At 40.5% G+C, this 17500-nt stretch overlaps 1 protein-coding gene across 1 annotated transcript in view; it reads left to right on the top strand.

Moving 5' to 3' along the window:
* Positions 1-17500, top strand: part of tnnt1 (troponin T type 1 (skeletal, slow)) — a 19819-nt gene that overhangs the window by 579 nt on the left and 1740 nt on the right. The window contains exons 2-9 of the mRNA XM_046836101.1: positions 5980-6015; positions 6133-6146; positions 6325-6375; positions 9216-9237; positions 9319-9379; positions 9709-9825; positions 9960-10037; positions 15681-15794. Coding sequence (XP_046692057.1) covers positions 5990-6015; positions 6133-6146; positions 6325-6375; positions 9216-9237; positions 9319-9379; positions 9709-9825; positions 9960-10037; positions 15681-15794 — 483 coding nt within the window. The 5' untranslated portion in view covers positions 5980-5989. The remainder of the gene's footprint in view (positions 1-5979; positions 6016-6132; positions 6147-6324; positions 6376-9215; positions 9238-9318; positions 9380-9708; positions 9826-9959; positions 10038-15680; positions 15795-17500) is intronic.

The raw sequence follows: 17500 nt of genomic DNA, 5'->3' as shown, positions 1-17500 counted from the left end.
TGAGACACACACTGGCACTGAGACACACACTGGCACTGAGACACACGCTGGTACTGAGACACACGCTGGTTCTAAGACACACACTGGCACTGAGACACTCCGTTACTGAAACACATATTGGTACTGAGACTAGCACTAAGACACAAACTGGCATTGAGAAATACACTGGCACTATGAGACAAACACTGGTACTGAGACAAACCCTAAACTACACACTGGCACTGAGACACTCTGGTACTGATACACATATTGGTACTGAGACGGCACTATGACAATGGTCCCCAACTCCCGGGCCGCGGACCGGCACCGGTCTGTGGGTCAATTGGTACCGGGCCGCACAGAAAGAATACATAACTTACATTATTTCAGTTTTATTTATTATCTGATTCTGAACAATGTTTTATTGTGGAAAATGACCAGATTTTTTCCTCCACATCTGTCTATGACTCTTGATGCAGGTCATGATGCCTCGGTCACACGACTTACCTCTATCCACTACCTTCTTAAAGGAGCTCTGGTCACATGACTTACCTCCATGCACTACCTTCTTAAAGGACCTCCGGTCACACGACTTACCTCCATCCACTACCTTCTTAAAGGAGCTCCGCTCACATGACTTACCTCCATCCACTACCTTCTTAAAGGAGCTCCGTCACATGACTTACCTCCATCCACTACCTTCTTAAAGGAGCTCCGGTCACACGACTTACCTCTATCCACTACCTTCTTAAAGGAGCTCCGGTCACATGACTTACCTCCATCCACTACCTTCTTAAAGGAGCTCCGGTCACATGTCTTACCTCCATCCACTACCTTCTTAAAGGAGCTCCGCTCACATGACTTACCTCCATCCACTACCTTCTTAAAGGAGCTCCGGTCACATGTCTTACCTCCATCCACTACCTTCTTAAAGGAGCTCCGGTCACATGACTTACCTCCATCCACTACCTTCTTAAAGGAGCTCCGCTCACATGTCTTACCTCCATCCACTACCTTCTTAAAGGAGCTCCGGTCACATGACTTACCTCCATCCGCAACCTTCTTAAAGGAGCTCCGGTCACATGACTTACCTCCATCCACTACCTTCTTAAAGGAGCTCCGGTCACACGACTTACCTCCATCCACTACCTTCTTAAAGGAGCTCCGCTCACATGACTTACCTCCATCCACTACCTTCTTAAAGGAGCTCCGCTCACATGACTTACCTCCATCCGCTACCTTCTTAAAGGAGCTCCGGCCCCTAACACGTAATACATTACTGCTAAACTCAAACCCCCAAGAGAGCAAAATGAACAAAAAACAACACAATTGATTCACGTTTATTATTAGATTAAAAAAATACTAGTTTTTATGCTCATATCATTTTATTTTGTTGTATTTATCCACCACACATTAAAGACCGGTCCGTGAAAATATTGTCCACCATTAAACCGGTCCATGCACACTGGTACTGAAACACACACTGGTACTGAGACACACTGGTACTGAGACTGGCACTGAGACACACTGGCACTGAGACACACACACTGGTACTGAGACACACTGGTACTGAGACTGGCACTGAGACACACACTTATGGAGAATATGAAAGATCTTCCAGAACACTGGAGTCGGTTCTGTTTGCCAACAGCACACATTTTATTGAAAGGTTCTGAAAGCTGAGTCAGGATAAGAGAAAGAGTCAAGGGATAAAACCAGCATTCGAGCTTTGATGGCCTCAGATCCCTGGGAGAAATTATTTCATAGGCGATTTGTTCCCCAGTTAGGATAAGAGATGAATCTGATAAATTTAGAACAGGCAGCAGTCTGTCATCATAGCCATGAAACTAATCCCAGTGCATCTGTTCCTGGGAACAAAGAGAGACGAGCATGTCTTTAAAAATAAAATGATTAGGAAACAAATGGAAGAAGAGAAACAGAAGAAAGTGTGAGATACTGGATCTACGTCTGTTTCAGCTGTCTGTACATACACACCTGTTCTCAATTTATCACTGTCAGACCACCAACACACCTAACACCCCTAAAACCCCCACCAACACCCTAGATTATACACTGATTATTCCTCACCTCACACTTTGTTATTGCACGAACTGTTTACACAAACCTTTGCTCATTTGCACACTGCTCTTTTTTGTATTGCTGCTCACCATAAACTTATCACCACTGTACATATACCTGTTCTCTGTTTATAGTTATAGCAATATATTATGTTCACCGCTCACATCCTTCTGTAAATCTCTGTGTATAGTAATAGGCATCTGTATAGCATGTTCATATATATATATATATATATATATATATATATATATATATATATATATACAGTTGTGTTCAAAATTATTCAACCCCCACTGAAATTGATTGTTTTGGTCGGTTTGACATTGATTATGATCATTCAGTCATCCTGCTTACAATTAAATCAAAGAGGCACGTGTAGGTCAGACAAATATAACATAACATTTATAATGAAATAACCACAAATGTCTTTTCTGAGCTCACATCATTATCAGTTTTATTCAACCCCCAAGTGACATTCAATCTTAGTACTTAGTACAACATCCTTTTACAGTTATAACAGCTTTTAAACGTGAAGCATAGCTTGACACAAGTGTCTTGCAGCGATCTACGGGTATCTTCGCCCATTCATCATGGGCAAAAGCCTCCAGTTCAGTCACATTCTTAGGCTTGCGCACTGCAACTGCTTTCTTTAAGTCCCACCAGAGGTTCTCAATCGGATTTAAGTCTGGTGACTGCGATGGCCACTTCAAAATGTTCCAGCCTTTAATCTGCAACCATGCTCTAGTGGACTTGGAGGTATGCTTGGGATCATTGTCCTGTTGAAAGGTCCAACGTCTTCCAAGCCTCAGGTTTGTGACGGACTGCATCACATTGTCATCCAATATCTCCTGGTACTGAAGAGAATTCATGGTACCTTGCACACGCTGAAGCTTCCCAGTACCTGCAGAAGCAAAACAGCCCCAAAGCATGATTGACCCCCCGCCATGCTTCACAGTAGGCAAGGTGTTCTTTTCTTCATAGGCCTTGTTCTTCCTCCTCCAAACATAGCGTTGATCCATGGGCCCAAACAGTTCTAATTTTGTTTCATCAGTCCACAGAACACTATCCCAAAACTTCTGTGGTTTGTCCACATGACTTTTGGCATACTGCAGTCGACTCTTCTTATTCTTTGGGGACAGCAAGGTGCGCCTGGGAGTTCTGGCATGGAGGCCTTCATTACGCAGGGTGCGCCGTATTGTCTGAGCAGAAACTTCAGTACCCACATCTGACAAATCTTTTCTCAGTTCCTCAGCAGTCACACGGGACTTTTCTCCACTCTACGCTTCAGGTAGCGCACAGCAGTCGAAGTCAGCATCTTCTTTCTGCCACGACCAGGTAGCGTTTCAACAGTGCCCTTTGCCTTGAATTTGCGAATGATGCTTCCTATGGTGTCTCTTGGTATGTTTAACATCTTTGCAATCTTCTTATAGCCATTGCCCTTCCTGTGAAGAGTAATCACCTGTTCTCTTGTCTTCCTGGACCATTCTCTTGACCTCACCATGTTTGTAACCACACCAGTAAATGTCTAGAAGGAGCTGAGTATCACAGTCATTTTAAAGCTGCCTAATTGGTGCTTATTAGGCTTTATTGCTGCTCCCTGATATCCACAGGTGTTTTCAATACCTGATTGAAAACACTTCATTGAACCTCTGTTCTTCAGAGTGGTAGTCTTTAAGGGGTTGAATAATTATGTCAATGAAGAATTCACAAAAGAAACATTTACTACTGTATTACAAAACTAATTGATGTCATTTTAGTTGCATATGGTTCTTTAAGAAGTCCTTGTAGGATTTCATTCTGAATACAATTACAAATGTACACTAAATTCCTAAAACCATTTACAGCATTGGGGTTGAATAATTTTGAACACAACTGTATATATATATATATATATATATATATATATATATATATATATATATATATATATATATATATATTCATCTGTATATTATTGTTCATAGAACATATATATTCATATTCATCTGTAATTATATATTCTCTTATATATACTCATCTGTATATTGTGTTTTCAGTACATATATATTCACCTGTATACTACATTTATAGTACATATTCATCTTTAAATTACTGTTTATAGTCTATATTTTATTTTATTTAACTATAAATTCATGTAAAAACTATATTAATCCGGCACTTGCTGTTATTGCACTCTGGTTAGACCCAAACTGCATTTTGTTGCCTTGTACTTGTACTTGTGTAATGACAATAAAGTTGAATCTAATCTAATCGATACCCCCATCGAAACTCCTCCAAACCCATAACACCCCACCAACACCACCAACACTCCTCCAAACCCATAACACCCCACCAACACCACTGACACTCCTCCAAACCCATACCACACCCACCAACACCACTGACACTCCTCCAAACCCATAACACCCCACCAACACCACTGACACTCCCCCAAACCCATACCACCCCACCAACACCACCGACCCTCCCCAAACCCATACCACCCCACTCTCTCCAACCCCATACCACCCCACCAACCCCATACCACCCCCACCACCGACACGCCTCCAAACCCATACCATCCCCACCAACACCACCAAAACTCTCTCCAAACCCATACCACCCCCACCAACACCACCGACACTCCCAAACACAATCTCACTGACTTGCCTTTTCACCTTACCGACTTTACACCTCACTGACTCTATACCTCTTTGACTCACCTCTTCATCTTACATTTACATTTACATTTGCGGCATTTGGCAGACGCCCTTATCCAGAGCGATTTACAACTGAGCAGGGAAGGGTTTTTGCTCAAGGGCCCAGCAGTGGCAGCTTGGTGGTGGTGAGATTTGAACCTGTGATCTTCTGATCCAAAGCCCAATGCCTTAACCACTGAGCTACCACCTCCTCATCTTGACTCGCCCCTACACCTTACTGACTCTAGAACTCACTGACTCGCCTAAACACCTCACTAACTTGCCTTTACACCCCATTAACTAGCCTATATACCTCACTAACACTACACTTTAATGACTTCACACCCTACTGACTTGCCTTTACACCCAACTGACTCTACACCTCACTGACTTGCCTCTACACCTTATTGAATCTGTACCTCACTGACTCACCTTTAAACCGCTCAGACTCTATACTTTACTGACTCCACGTTCCCCTGACTCGTCTTCAAACTTCTCTGACTTGTCTCAACTCTCCCCTGACATGTCTTCACTCTCCCCTGACACGTCTTCACTCTTCCCTGACTTGTCTCCACTCTTTCCTGTCTCGTCTCCACACTCTACTGACTCATCCCCATGCTCCATTGACTCATCCTCACACTCCACTGACTCATCTCCACTCTCCCCTGACTCATCTTCACTCTCCCCTGACTCATCTCCACTCTCCCCCTTACTCGTCTTCACATTCCATTGAATTGTCTTCACTCTATGCTGACTTGTCTCTACACTTCCCTGACTCATCTTCAGACTACCCTGACTCATTTCCCCACGTCCCTGGCTCGTCTTCACTCTCCTATGACTTGTCCCCACTCTCCCATGACTTGTCTCCACACTTCCCTGACTCATCTTCAGACTACCCTAACTCATTTTCCCACTCCCCTGACTCGTCTTCACTCTCCAATGACTCGTCTCCACTCTCCCTGATTAGTCTCCACTCTTTCCTGACTCGTCTTTACTCTCCCCTGACTCGTCTCCACTCTTTCCTGACTCGTCTACCACTAACTCATCCCCAGACTTCCCCGACTCCTCCCCACACTCCACTGACTCACCTTCACACTCCACTGACTTGCCTTCACACTTCACTGACTCGTCTCTACACCCAATTAATTCTACACTGCTCGATAGAATAATGAATAAACTTGCGATTGTTCTGTATTCAGTCAATGTGGTTTTTATGTATGTATTTTTTTCCTCTTCACTCCAGAGTGTGAATCATGTCTGATGTAGAAGAAGAATACGAGTGAGTGTTTCATGTTTCTTTTCTCTTTATTGTTCAAAATCTCCCAATTCTATATTAATTTAATGTATTTTTTCTTTCTGCTCTGTTACACATTTCATCTCCATCATCCATCTTTAGAGAGCAGGTGGAGGGTAAGTGTTCATCACCATTGGTGCAATGTGATTGGTGTGATGTGATTGATGTAATTAGTTAATATCATTAGCTTGTTAAGACACAGAAGATGACCAGAACACACACATAATTACTGCAGTAAATCTCACAATAAACACATTTTCATGGCAATCACTGTGGCTTAATGTATCCCATTAGAGTCAGAAGAGGAACAAGAGGAAGAAGACGCCATAAGGCAGGAGGAGGAAGGTGAGAGAACTTTACTCTTTCTTCATTGAGTGTTATTCTGTGTGAGTGTGTGTTTATAATCTTTAATAAACTTACTGATCCTCATAACAGGTTTCATTACAATATTATCTCAATGTTACTTTTAGCAAATGTCTCACTGATCGTACTGTTTAACACAAGCACACACTCACACACACACACACACACACACATTTATTTGAATGTGTTCTGCATGGTTCTGTGTGGAGGTGCATGGTTCTGCATGGTTCTGTGTGGTTTACTGTGGTACTTGTAGCACTTTTAACATTGGACATTGTCCTAAAGCAGCTTTACACAGATTAAAGGTTATTAAGTTGGAATAAAAGAATGTCGAGTGTAAGTTTAGCGCCTATACGTTTGTTCTTTATAAGATTATCCCTAATAAGTGAGCCAGTGGCTCTGTCTGAAAAATCCGGAACTAAATTGCACTTTTCACAGATAAAATAATTGTTAGTGGCAGAGAGAAACTGACTGTACATCCCACACTCCACACACTGGATAAACTGGATGCTCACCATATCAGAGACATTAATGTGATTTCTTTAGTGTGTTTGTTTGCAGTTCTGCTGCTCACAGCTTTATACAGGAAAAAACAACATGCTTTAAAAAAGAAAAAGAGAAACACAGCTGAAGGGAAGTTGGAATGCAGTAAATTAAAATAATAATTTCAAATTGTTAAAAGAAAAATGAAAGGAAACAGAAAAAGCTCCATTAACAATACATACTATATATACTTTCTAACCAGGTGAGAAAACAGTGTAGGACCAGCATTTAGAGTAAAGCAGAGGTGGCAAAATTCCACACACCCTTCACTTACGTAGAAGATACTGATGTTTTGAAAGATTCTGGTAAAGTTAAAGAAAAAAAGTTTGAGTTCTGACATGTTTTTCAGTAAAAACTAGTGATAATTACTACGGCGCGTTTTTCGACCCCCAGAGGGTTCATTATGTGCATGATGGCGGATTTTGGTGCTGATTGGAGATTCGGTGCATCAGTAAAACAAATGTTCGCTATTTACAAATTATTTTTCGGTGAAGTTTATTTATTTTTTATATCTGAGTAAGAAAAGGTTGTTGTGAATAATTGTGTGTGGTGATAGTTTTTTTTTTACCTCTTTTATAATTATTTATTTATATTTTTAATGAAAATAGTCAAACAGAAATGCGCTCTGAATTAATCACGCATTAATAAAATTTGTGCTGTTAACTTTCATTTTAATACAAAAAGAATTTAAATGTTGTGTTCTCTAATGAATGTGTTCTCTAATGAAAGAAGATCCACCATATAGAACACAAGCAGAGAAAAGATGATGATGATGATGATGATGATGATCAGGAATGTCTCTGTTCTCAGTCATGTTCTCATCACTGACTCCCTCTGTCTCATCCACGTTAACCCCAGACTTCTTACTGCCTTCTGCCTGCTCATTGTGAGCTTCAGAAACTAGTCTACATCTGTGGTGTGTGAGAGACAGGAGATGATCCACCAGCGGATTAAAAAAAGAAAAGAAGTTGATGGACTGAAAACGGTGCAGTGAGAAGAAAAATATTGATCATTTCACCAAACAGATAAAAACTAAAGTAACAAGTCTGTTGTGAAAATGTCAGAAGAAGAAAGTAAAAAGTACAAAAAATAATCTATAACAAAGAATAACCAGAACAATCTACTGCTGATTATCAAGGTACACATCATTGTTCTGGAGATTTCTTAGGTTTACACTTCAATTAAACTCTTTAATGAGCAAAGAAGTGCAGCATTAACTAACACCTGTATCATCATCATCATCATTATCATCAACAATTGTACTAAAATGGATCTTGTTAAATAGAACAAATTCATTCCTGAATCTATTATTATTATTATTATTATTATTATTATTATTATTATTATTATTGTGTGTTATTTAGTGGTGATAAACACACTGATGAGTTTGGATTTCATTAAAAGCAGAACTAGTTTTAATTCCATTTATCAACTGTAGAATTTGAATCGCAATAAGTTTATTAAATAATCAAAGTGTAGATATCTAATCTTCATTAGCGAATGTCTCATTCATCAGAAGAAAACCAGGAAGAAGGTGAGAGTGTAAGGAGCATCTCATCTTGCAGCCCCACATCCACCTGATAGCAAATCCACTGTTATATATTTTTGTATTTGTATTTATTTGAGTATTTGAGAGCATGATGTCTGAAGCGGGCTGTGAATTCCTCCTGACAGACGTGTGGATGTTTATTTACAAAGGATTTTTTATATTAATTGATATAACATTTATTTTTAAGTCTTGATGAAGTGTTGTATTAGTTCTGTATCATTTCTGAGTAAAATCAGAAAAATGTGGCCTGAATGATGTTACATCATAAAATATAGGAGCCAATCAGCTTTCTGTATGTAAGGCAGCTTATAGGGAGGAGGCGTGGCCAGTGGGAGTGTTATTAATATCCTGTGGATTTCTCTTTTTCTCATTTACTCTTTACATTTTGGACTCAGAGGAAGAGAGTATAGAGTTGTTTTTCTGATTTAAGTTTACTGACTAAAGAACATCTTATTGATTCTTATCTCCACATTATCTCCACAAAGCTGCTCTGAGACAATGTTCATTATTAATATCACAATACAAATAAACATGCCATTAAATTGAATTGAATTTGTTTCTATGGAGTGTGTGTGTGTGTGTGTGTGTGTGTGTGTGTGTGTGTGTGTGATTGTGTGTGTGTGTGTGTGTGTGTGTGTGTGTGTGTGTGTGTGAGATGGATGTTATTCTACATATCTCAAGTTTTCTCTCTCTGTCTCCCTTTCTCTTCATCTTCTCTCTGTTTTCTTAGAGGAGGAACGGCCGCGGCCAAAGTACGCTTTATTTCATAAGATTTAAACTTTTCTCAACCAATATTCTGCTAATATTCACCAAAACGTTCCTGGTGTTTCCAGGCCCATGGCTCCTCAACTTGCTCCTCCAAAGATCCCTGAAGGCGACAGAGTCGACTTTGATGTGAGCGTGACACACACACACACACACACACACCAATTAGAAACATAGGAGTGTCTTGGTTTTAAGATTATACTCTAAACAGACACACACACACACACACACACACACACACACACACACACACACACACACTTCGAGCAGTCTAGTCTGTTTTGAATCCTCTTTAGATATGTCTATTGCCAATCAGAACCATGAATTTGTTATTATCCTTCTATCTCTCTCTCCCTCTCCCTCTATCTCTCTGTCTCTCTCTTTGTCTCTCTCTCTCTGTCTCTCTCTCTCTCTCTCTCTCTCTCTCTCTCTCTCTCTCTCTCTCTTTTCTTCCTTAGGACATTCACAGGAAGCGAATGGAGAAAGACCTGCTGGAGTTACAGACTCTGATTGAAGCTCACTTTGAGCAGAGGAAGAAGGAGGAGGAGGAGCTGATTGGACTGAAGGACAGAATTGTGCGTCACGTCTCCTCTCATACAACTCAAACTTTTTTTCCATCGATTCTCTCTTTACTCCTCACTCACCCTCGTACTGTGTGTGTGTGTGTGTGTGTGTGTGTGTGTGTGTGTGTGTGTGTGTGTGTGTGTAGGAGAGACGGCGCTCTGAAAGAGCCGAGCAGCAGCGCGTCCGAGCCGAGAAAGAGCGAGACCGTCAAACACGCATCGCCGTGAGATTACATTACAACACAACTCAACAACACTCAACACAACTCAACACAATACAACACACCACAACATATCACTCAACACAGTACAACTCAACACACAACTCAACACAACATAACAAAACTCAACACACCACAACACATCACTCAACACAATACATCACATAATAAACTTAACACACCACTCCACAACTCAACACAATACAACACAACTCAACACACCACAACCTAGCTCAACACACTACATCTCAAAACACCACAACACATATCAACACACCACAACACAACTCAACACACCACAACACAATACATCACATAACAAACTTAACACACCACAACACAACTCAACACAATACAACACAACTCAACACACCACAACACACCACTCAACACAATACATCACATAACAAACTTAACACACCACACCACAACTCAACACAATACAACATAACTCAACACACCACAACCTAACTTAACACACCACAACTCAACACCACAACACAACTCAACACAATACAAGACAACTCAACACACCACAACCTAACTCAACACACCACATCTCAACACACCACAACACATCATCACACCACAACACAACACAACTAAACACAATCAAATACATCACAACTCAACACAATCCCATAAATTCAAAACACCACATCACTCATCACAATACAACACAACTCAACACACCACACCACAACCTAACAACACACCACACCACAACTCAACACACAACTCAACAACACTCAACACAACAACACACCACAACTCAACACACCACAACTCAACACAGTACAACACATAACAAACTCAACACATCACAACACATCACTCAACACAACTTAACACAATACAACACAACATCTTAACACACTACAACACAACAACAAAACTCAACACACAACAACACACCACAACCAAACACAATACAACACAACACACCACATCACTCAATACAATACAACACAACTCAACACACAAGAATACAACTCAACACAACACAACTCAACTCAACACACCACAACACAACTCAACACAATACAACACATCACATCTCTCTGGAAAGGGCGTCTGCAAATGTAAACTCACCATACCATACCACAACACAACTCAACACACCACAACACAACACAACACAACACACTTCAACATAACTCAAAACACCACAACACAACTAAGCAAATTCAAACACATCACATCACCACTCAACACAACACATTACTCAACACAATACAACACAACTCAACACACCACAACACAATTAACCCCAATAAAACACACCACAACTCAACACACCACAAAACAACTCAACACCACAACAAAACTAAATACAATCAAACACATCTCAACTCAACACACCTCAACACATCACTCAACACAATACAACACAACCACACCACATCTTAACACATCACACCACATCTGTACACAGCACAGCACAACACAACTCAACACACCACAACACAAATAAGCCCGATAAAACATATCACAACTCAACACGCAACAAAACATCTTCCAATACATCACATAACAAACTTAACACACCACAACTAAACTCAACACACCACAACAGAAATAAGCCCCATAAAACATATCACAACTCAACATACAACAACACATCACCCAATACATCACATAACAAACTTAACACACCACACCACAACTCAACACACCACAACACAACTCAACACACCACAACACAAATAAACACTACACAACTTAACATAACTGAACACAATACAATATCACATCTTCACGACACAACAACACACCACAACACATTAAAACTGAACACACCACAACACAGCTTAACAACACTCAACTCATCTCAACACACGTAACCCAACACAACTCAACACAACACAACACACCACATCACTTAACACAATACAGCACAACTCAACACACCAAAACTCAACTCAAAACACCACATCTCAACACACTACAACAAAACTTAACACACCACATCACATCACAACTCAACACACCACATCACTCAACACAATACATCACAACTCAACACAACTCAACACATTACAACTCAACACACTACAACTAAACACAACTCAACACAACATTTCACAACTTAACACACCACAACACACTCAACACACCACAACACAACTAAACACAATCAAAAACATCACAACTCCACACACCTCAACACATCACTCAACACAATAAAACATCTCAACACACCACAACTAAACAAATTCAAACACATCACAACTTAACACAACTCAACACATTACAACTCAACACACCACAACTAAACACAACTCAACAAAATACAACACATTACAACTCAACACACCACATCACATCACAACTCAACACATTACAACTCAACACAACACAACACACCACTCAACACAACACAACACAACTCAACACACCACAACACAAATAAACACAATACAACACAACTCAACACACCACAACACACCACTCAACACAATACATCACATAACAAACTTAACACACCACACCACAACTCAACACAATACAACATAACTCAACACACCACAACCTAACTTAACACACCACAACTCAACACACCACACCACAACTCAACACAATACAAGACAACTCAACACACCACAACCTAACTCAACACACCACATCTCAACACACCACAACACACATCATCACACCACAACACAACACAACTAAACACAATCAAATACATCACAACTCAACACAATCCCACATAAATTCAAAACACCACATCACTCATCACAATACAACACAACTCAACACACCACACCACAACCTAACTCAACACACCACACCACAACTCAACACAAACACATCACAACTCAACACAAACACATCACAACTCAACACACCACAACTCAACACAGTACAACACATAACAAACTCAACACATCACAACACATCACTCAACACAACTTAACACAATACAACACAACATCTTAACACACTACAACACAACTTAACAAAACTCAACACACAACTTAACACACCACAACCAAACACAATACAACACAACACACCACATCACTCAATACAATACAACACAACTCAACACACAAGAATACAACTCAACACAACACAACTCAACTCAACACACCACAACACAACTCAACACAATACAACACATCACATCTCTCTGGAAAAGGGCGTCTGCAAATGTAAACTCACCATACCATACCACAACACAACTCAACACACCACAACACAACACAACACAACACACTTCAACATAACTCAAAACACCACAACACAACTAAGCAAATTCAAACACATCACATCACCACTCAACACAACACATTACTCAACACAATACAACACAACTCAACACACCACAACACAATTAACCCCAATAAAACACACCACAACTCAACACACCACAAAACAACTCAACACCACAACAAAACTAAATACAATCAAACACATCTCAACTCAACACACCTCAACACATCACTCAACACAATACAACACAACCACACCACATCTTAACACATCACACCACATCTGTACACAGCACAGCACAACACAACTCAACACACCACAACACAAATAAGCCCGATAAAACATATCACAACTCAACACGCAACAAAACATCTTCCAATACATCACATAACAAACTTAACACACCACAACTAAACTCAACACACCACAACAGAAATAAGCCCCATAAAACATATCACAACTCAACATACAACAACACATCACCCAATACATCACATAACAAACTTAACACACCACACCACAACTCAACACACCACAACTCAACACACCACAACACAAATAAACACTACACAACTTAACATAACTGAACACAATACAATATCACATCTTCACGACACAACAACACACCACAACACATTAAAACTGAACACACCACAACACAGCTTAACAACACTCAACTCATCTCAACACACCACAACCAAACACAATACAACACAACACAACACACCACATCACTTAACACAATACAGCACAACTCAACACACCAAAACTCAACTCAAAACACCACATCTCAACACACTACAACAAAACTTAACACACCACATCACATCACAACTCAACACACCACATCACTCAACACAATACATCACAACTCAACACAACTCAACACATTACAACTCAACACACAACTTAACACAACTCAACACAACATTTCACAACTTAACACACCACAACACACTCAACACACCACAACACAACTAAACACAATCAAAAACATCACAACTCCACACACCTCAACACATCACTCAACACAATAAAACATCTCAACACACCACAACTAAACAAATTCAAACACATCACAACTTAACACAACTCAACACATTACAACTCAACACACAACTTAACACAACTCAACAAAATACAACACATTACAACTCAACACACCACACCACAACACAACACACTTAAACACAACTCAACACACCACACCTCAGCACACCACAACACAACTCAACACACCACAACACAAATAAACACAATACAACACAACTCAACACAACTTAACATAACTCAACACAATACAACATCACATCTTCACACCACAACACAACTTAAAAACTCAACACAACAACAAACCACAACACATTCAAACTGAACACACCACAACACAGCTTAACAAAACTCAACTCAGCTCATCTCAACACACGTAACCCAAAACACCACAACTCAACTCAAAACACCACATCTCAACACACTACAACACAACTCAACACCACAACACATCACAACTCAACACACCACATCTCAACACACCACAACACAACTAAATAAAACACAACTCAACACACTACAACACATCACATCTCTTTGGATAAGGGCTTCTGCTAAATGCCGCAAATGTAAACTCAACATACCACAAGACAACTAAACCAAAATTTACACACCACAACACAACTCAACACCACAACACAACACACTTCAACAAAATTTAAAACACCACAACACAACTAAGCACATTTAAACACATCACAACTCAACACACCACAACACATCACTCAACACAATACAACACACTGTGTTGTGACACATAACAACTCAGAACAACACATTAACAAAACTCAACATAACACAATTTAACACACCACAAATCATGACAACACATGACTAAACACAATAACACACAACTCAACACACCACAACTAAACACAGTCAAACACATCACAACTCAACACACCACACCACAACTCAACTCAACACTACATCTCAACACAACTCAACACAACACAATGCAGCACAACTAAACACACCACAACTTGGCACAACACACCAAAACTCAACACACCACAATTCAACTCAACTCAACACAACTCATCACAACACACCACAACACAACAACACACCACAACACATGACTCAACACAATACAACACACCACAACTCAACACAAAACACACCTCAACACAACACAATGCAGCATAACTAAACACACTACAACACATCACAACTCGACACACCACAACTTAACAACATAATTCAACACCCCACAATTCAACTCAGCCCAACTCAACACAACACAACTTAACATAACTCAACACACCCTAATTCAACTCAAATCAACACAACTCAATTCAACACAAGAAAATACGTGTAGTGTGTAAACCCACCTTATCATTTTCCTCTGGGAGTTAATATTAAAGTGTCTTACAGGAGGAGCGTCAGAGGAAGGAGGATGAAGAGGCGAAGAAGAGAGCAGACGATGAGGCCAAGAAGAAGAAGGTTTTGTCCAACATGGGAGCAAATTTTGGCGGCTTCCTCACTAAGGTAAAAAGTGTGTGTTTTCTATATAAACTGCTAAAAAATATAAAGGGAACACTTAAACAACACAGTGTAACTCCAAGTCAATCACACTTCTGTGTAAACCCACACAAGTGGCTCAGGTAGTGCAGCTCATCCAGGGTGGCACATCAATGCGAGCTGTGGCAAGAAGGTTTGCTGTGTCTGTCAGCGTAGTGTCCAGAGCATGGAGGCCCTACCAGGAGACAGGCCAGTACTTCAGGAGACGTGGAGAAGGCCGTAGGAGGGCAACAACCCAGCAGCAGGACCGCTACCTCTGCCTTTGTGCAAGGAGTCTGGAGAAGCCGTGGAAAACAATCTGCTGCCTGCAACATCCTCCAGCATGACCGGTTTGGCAGTGGGTCAGTAATGGTGTGGGGTGGCATTTCTTTGGAGGGCCACACAGCCCTCCATGTGCTCACCAGAGGTAGCCTGACTGCTATTAGGTACCGAGATGAGATCCTCAGACCCCTTGTGAGACCATATGCTGGTGCGGTTGGCCCTGGATTCCTCCTAATGCAAGACAATGTAGACCTCATGACGGGTTCCATTTGGAACAGACCTCACAAGAGGCCATGAAAGGAGTCGAGTCCACGTGCTGTGGGTCAGGTGCAGAAACTGCTTAAAAAAAAAGATGCATGAGTGCTGCAGCGTTGCTTTAGAGGTTGCAGAAGCGGAAGGTGAAAGTAAAGGTGATGGAGTGGCCAAGTATGTCTTCAGACCTGAACCCTGTTGAGCACCTGTAGGGCATCCTCAAGCAGAAGGTGGAGAAGCTCCATGTGTGTAACATCCTGCAGCTTCATGATGTCATTATGGAGGAATAAGTGGAAGAGGATCCCAGCAACAACCTGTGCAGCTCTGCTGAATTTCACACTTAGGAGGAGTAAAGCAGTGCTACATAACAGTGGTGCTCACACACATTATTCACACTTTTTGACAAGTTCACTGAGGGTGTGCTCACTTTTGTGAGATACTGTACATGTGTGTCTCTATAGCAGTGGTGGACAGTAAATGTAATTGGTTACTGTACTTTAGTAGCTTTTTCGCTTCACTGAAGTATTTCCATTTGGGGAAACTTGAACTTGAACTTTGCTACATTTTACGAAATCAGTTGTTTCTTTTTATTTATGAGCAGTGTGCACCCACCACCTGAAGAAGTTCCCTCACTCATACACTCACTCATACAAGGAGAGGTGGGGGGGTTGGGTGATGTCATACACTCCTAAAGCTAAAACCATAATGAGCCCAATTCAGAAAAAAGGAAAGAAGTAGGAGAGAAACATGCAAAAGTTGGTGTGTATGCAGCTCTATATTTAAAGAGAGTAAAGGCTAATGCATTTAATGACGTGGGCTAATAACTGTATATCACTTTGGTTATGCTGCTGCCTAATTATATTGTGTAGTTTATTATAATGTGTGTAGCAACAAAACAATTCCAGTCCACTGTAACTGGTCCTGCTGGAGTGGAGTTAAACAGCACTTATTGATTTGGTTCCCTGTAATTGAGGTGATGTTATAAAGTTTTTCTGTGATTGTACTGAGAAGATCCTGAGCTGAGGTCAGTGAAGAGAATCTCCAGTGCTGCTTATAAACTCATTTAAAAGTCATATATTATAAGGATATTTGATGTTGTATGTATCTAATGGCTACAATTAGCCAAGGAGTTTGAGAGTTTGATAAATTGTGCACAATGA

Source organism: Silurus meridionalis, chromosome 23 (genome assembly GCF_014805685.1).
Source record: "Silurus meridionalis isolate SWU-2019-XX chromosome 23, ASM1480568v1, whole genome shotgun sequence".
Lineage (NCBI taxonomy): Eukaryota > Metazoa > Chordata > Actinopteri > Siluriformes > Siluridae > Silurus > Silurus meridionalis.
The sequence above is the reverse complement of the archived record's forward strand: the minus strand, read 5'-3'. Positions and strand labels throughout refer to the sequence as shown.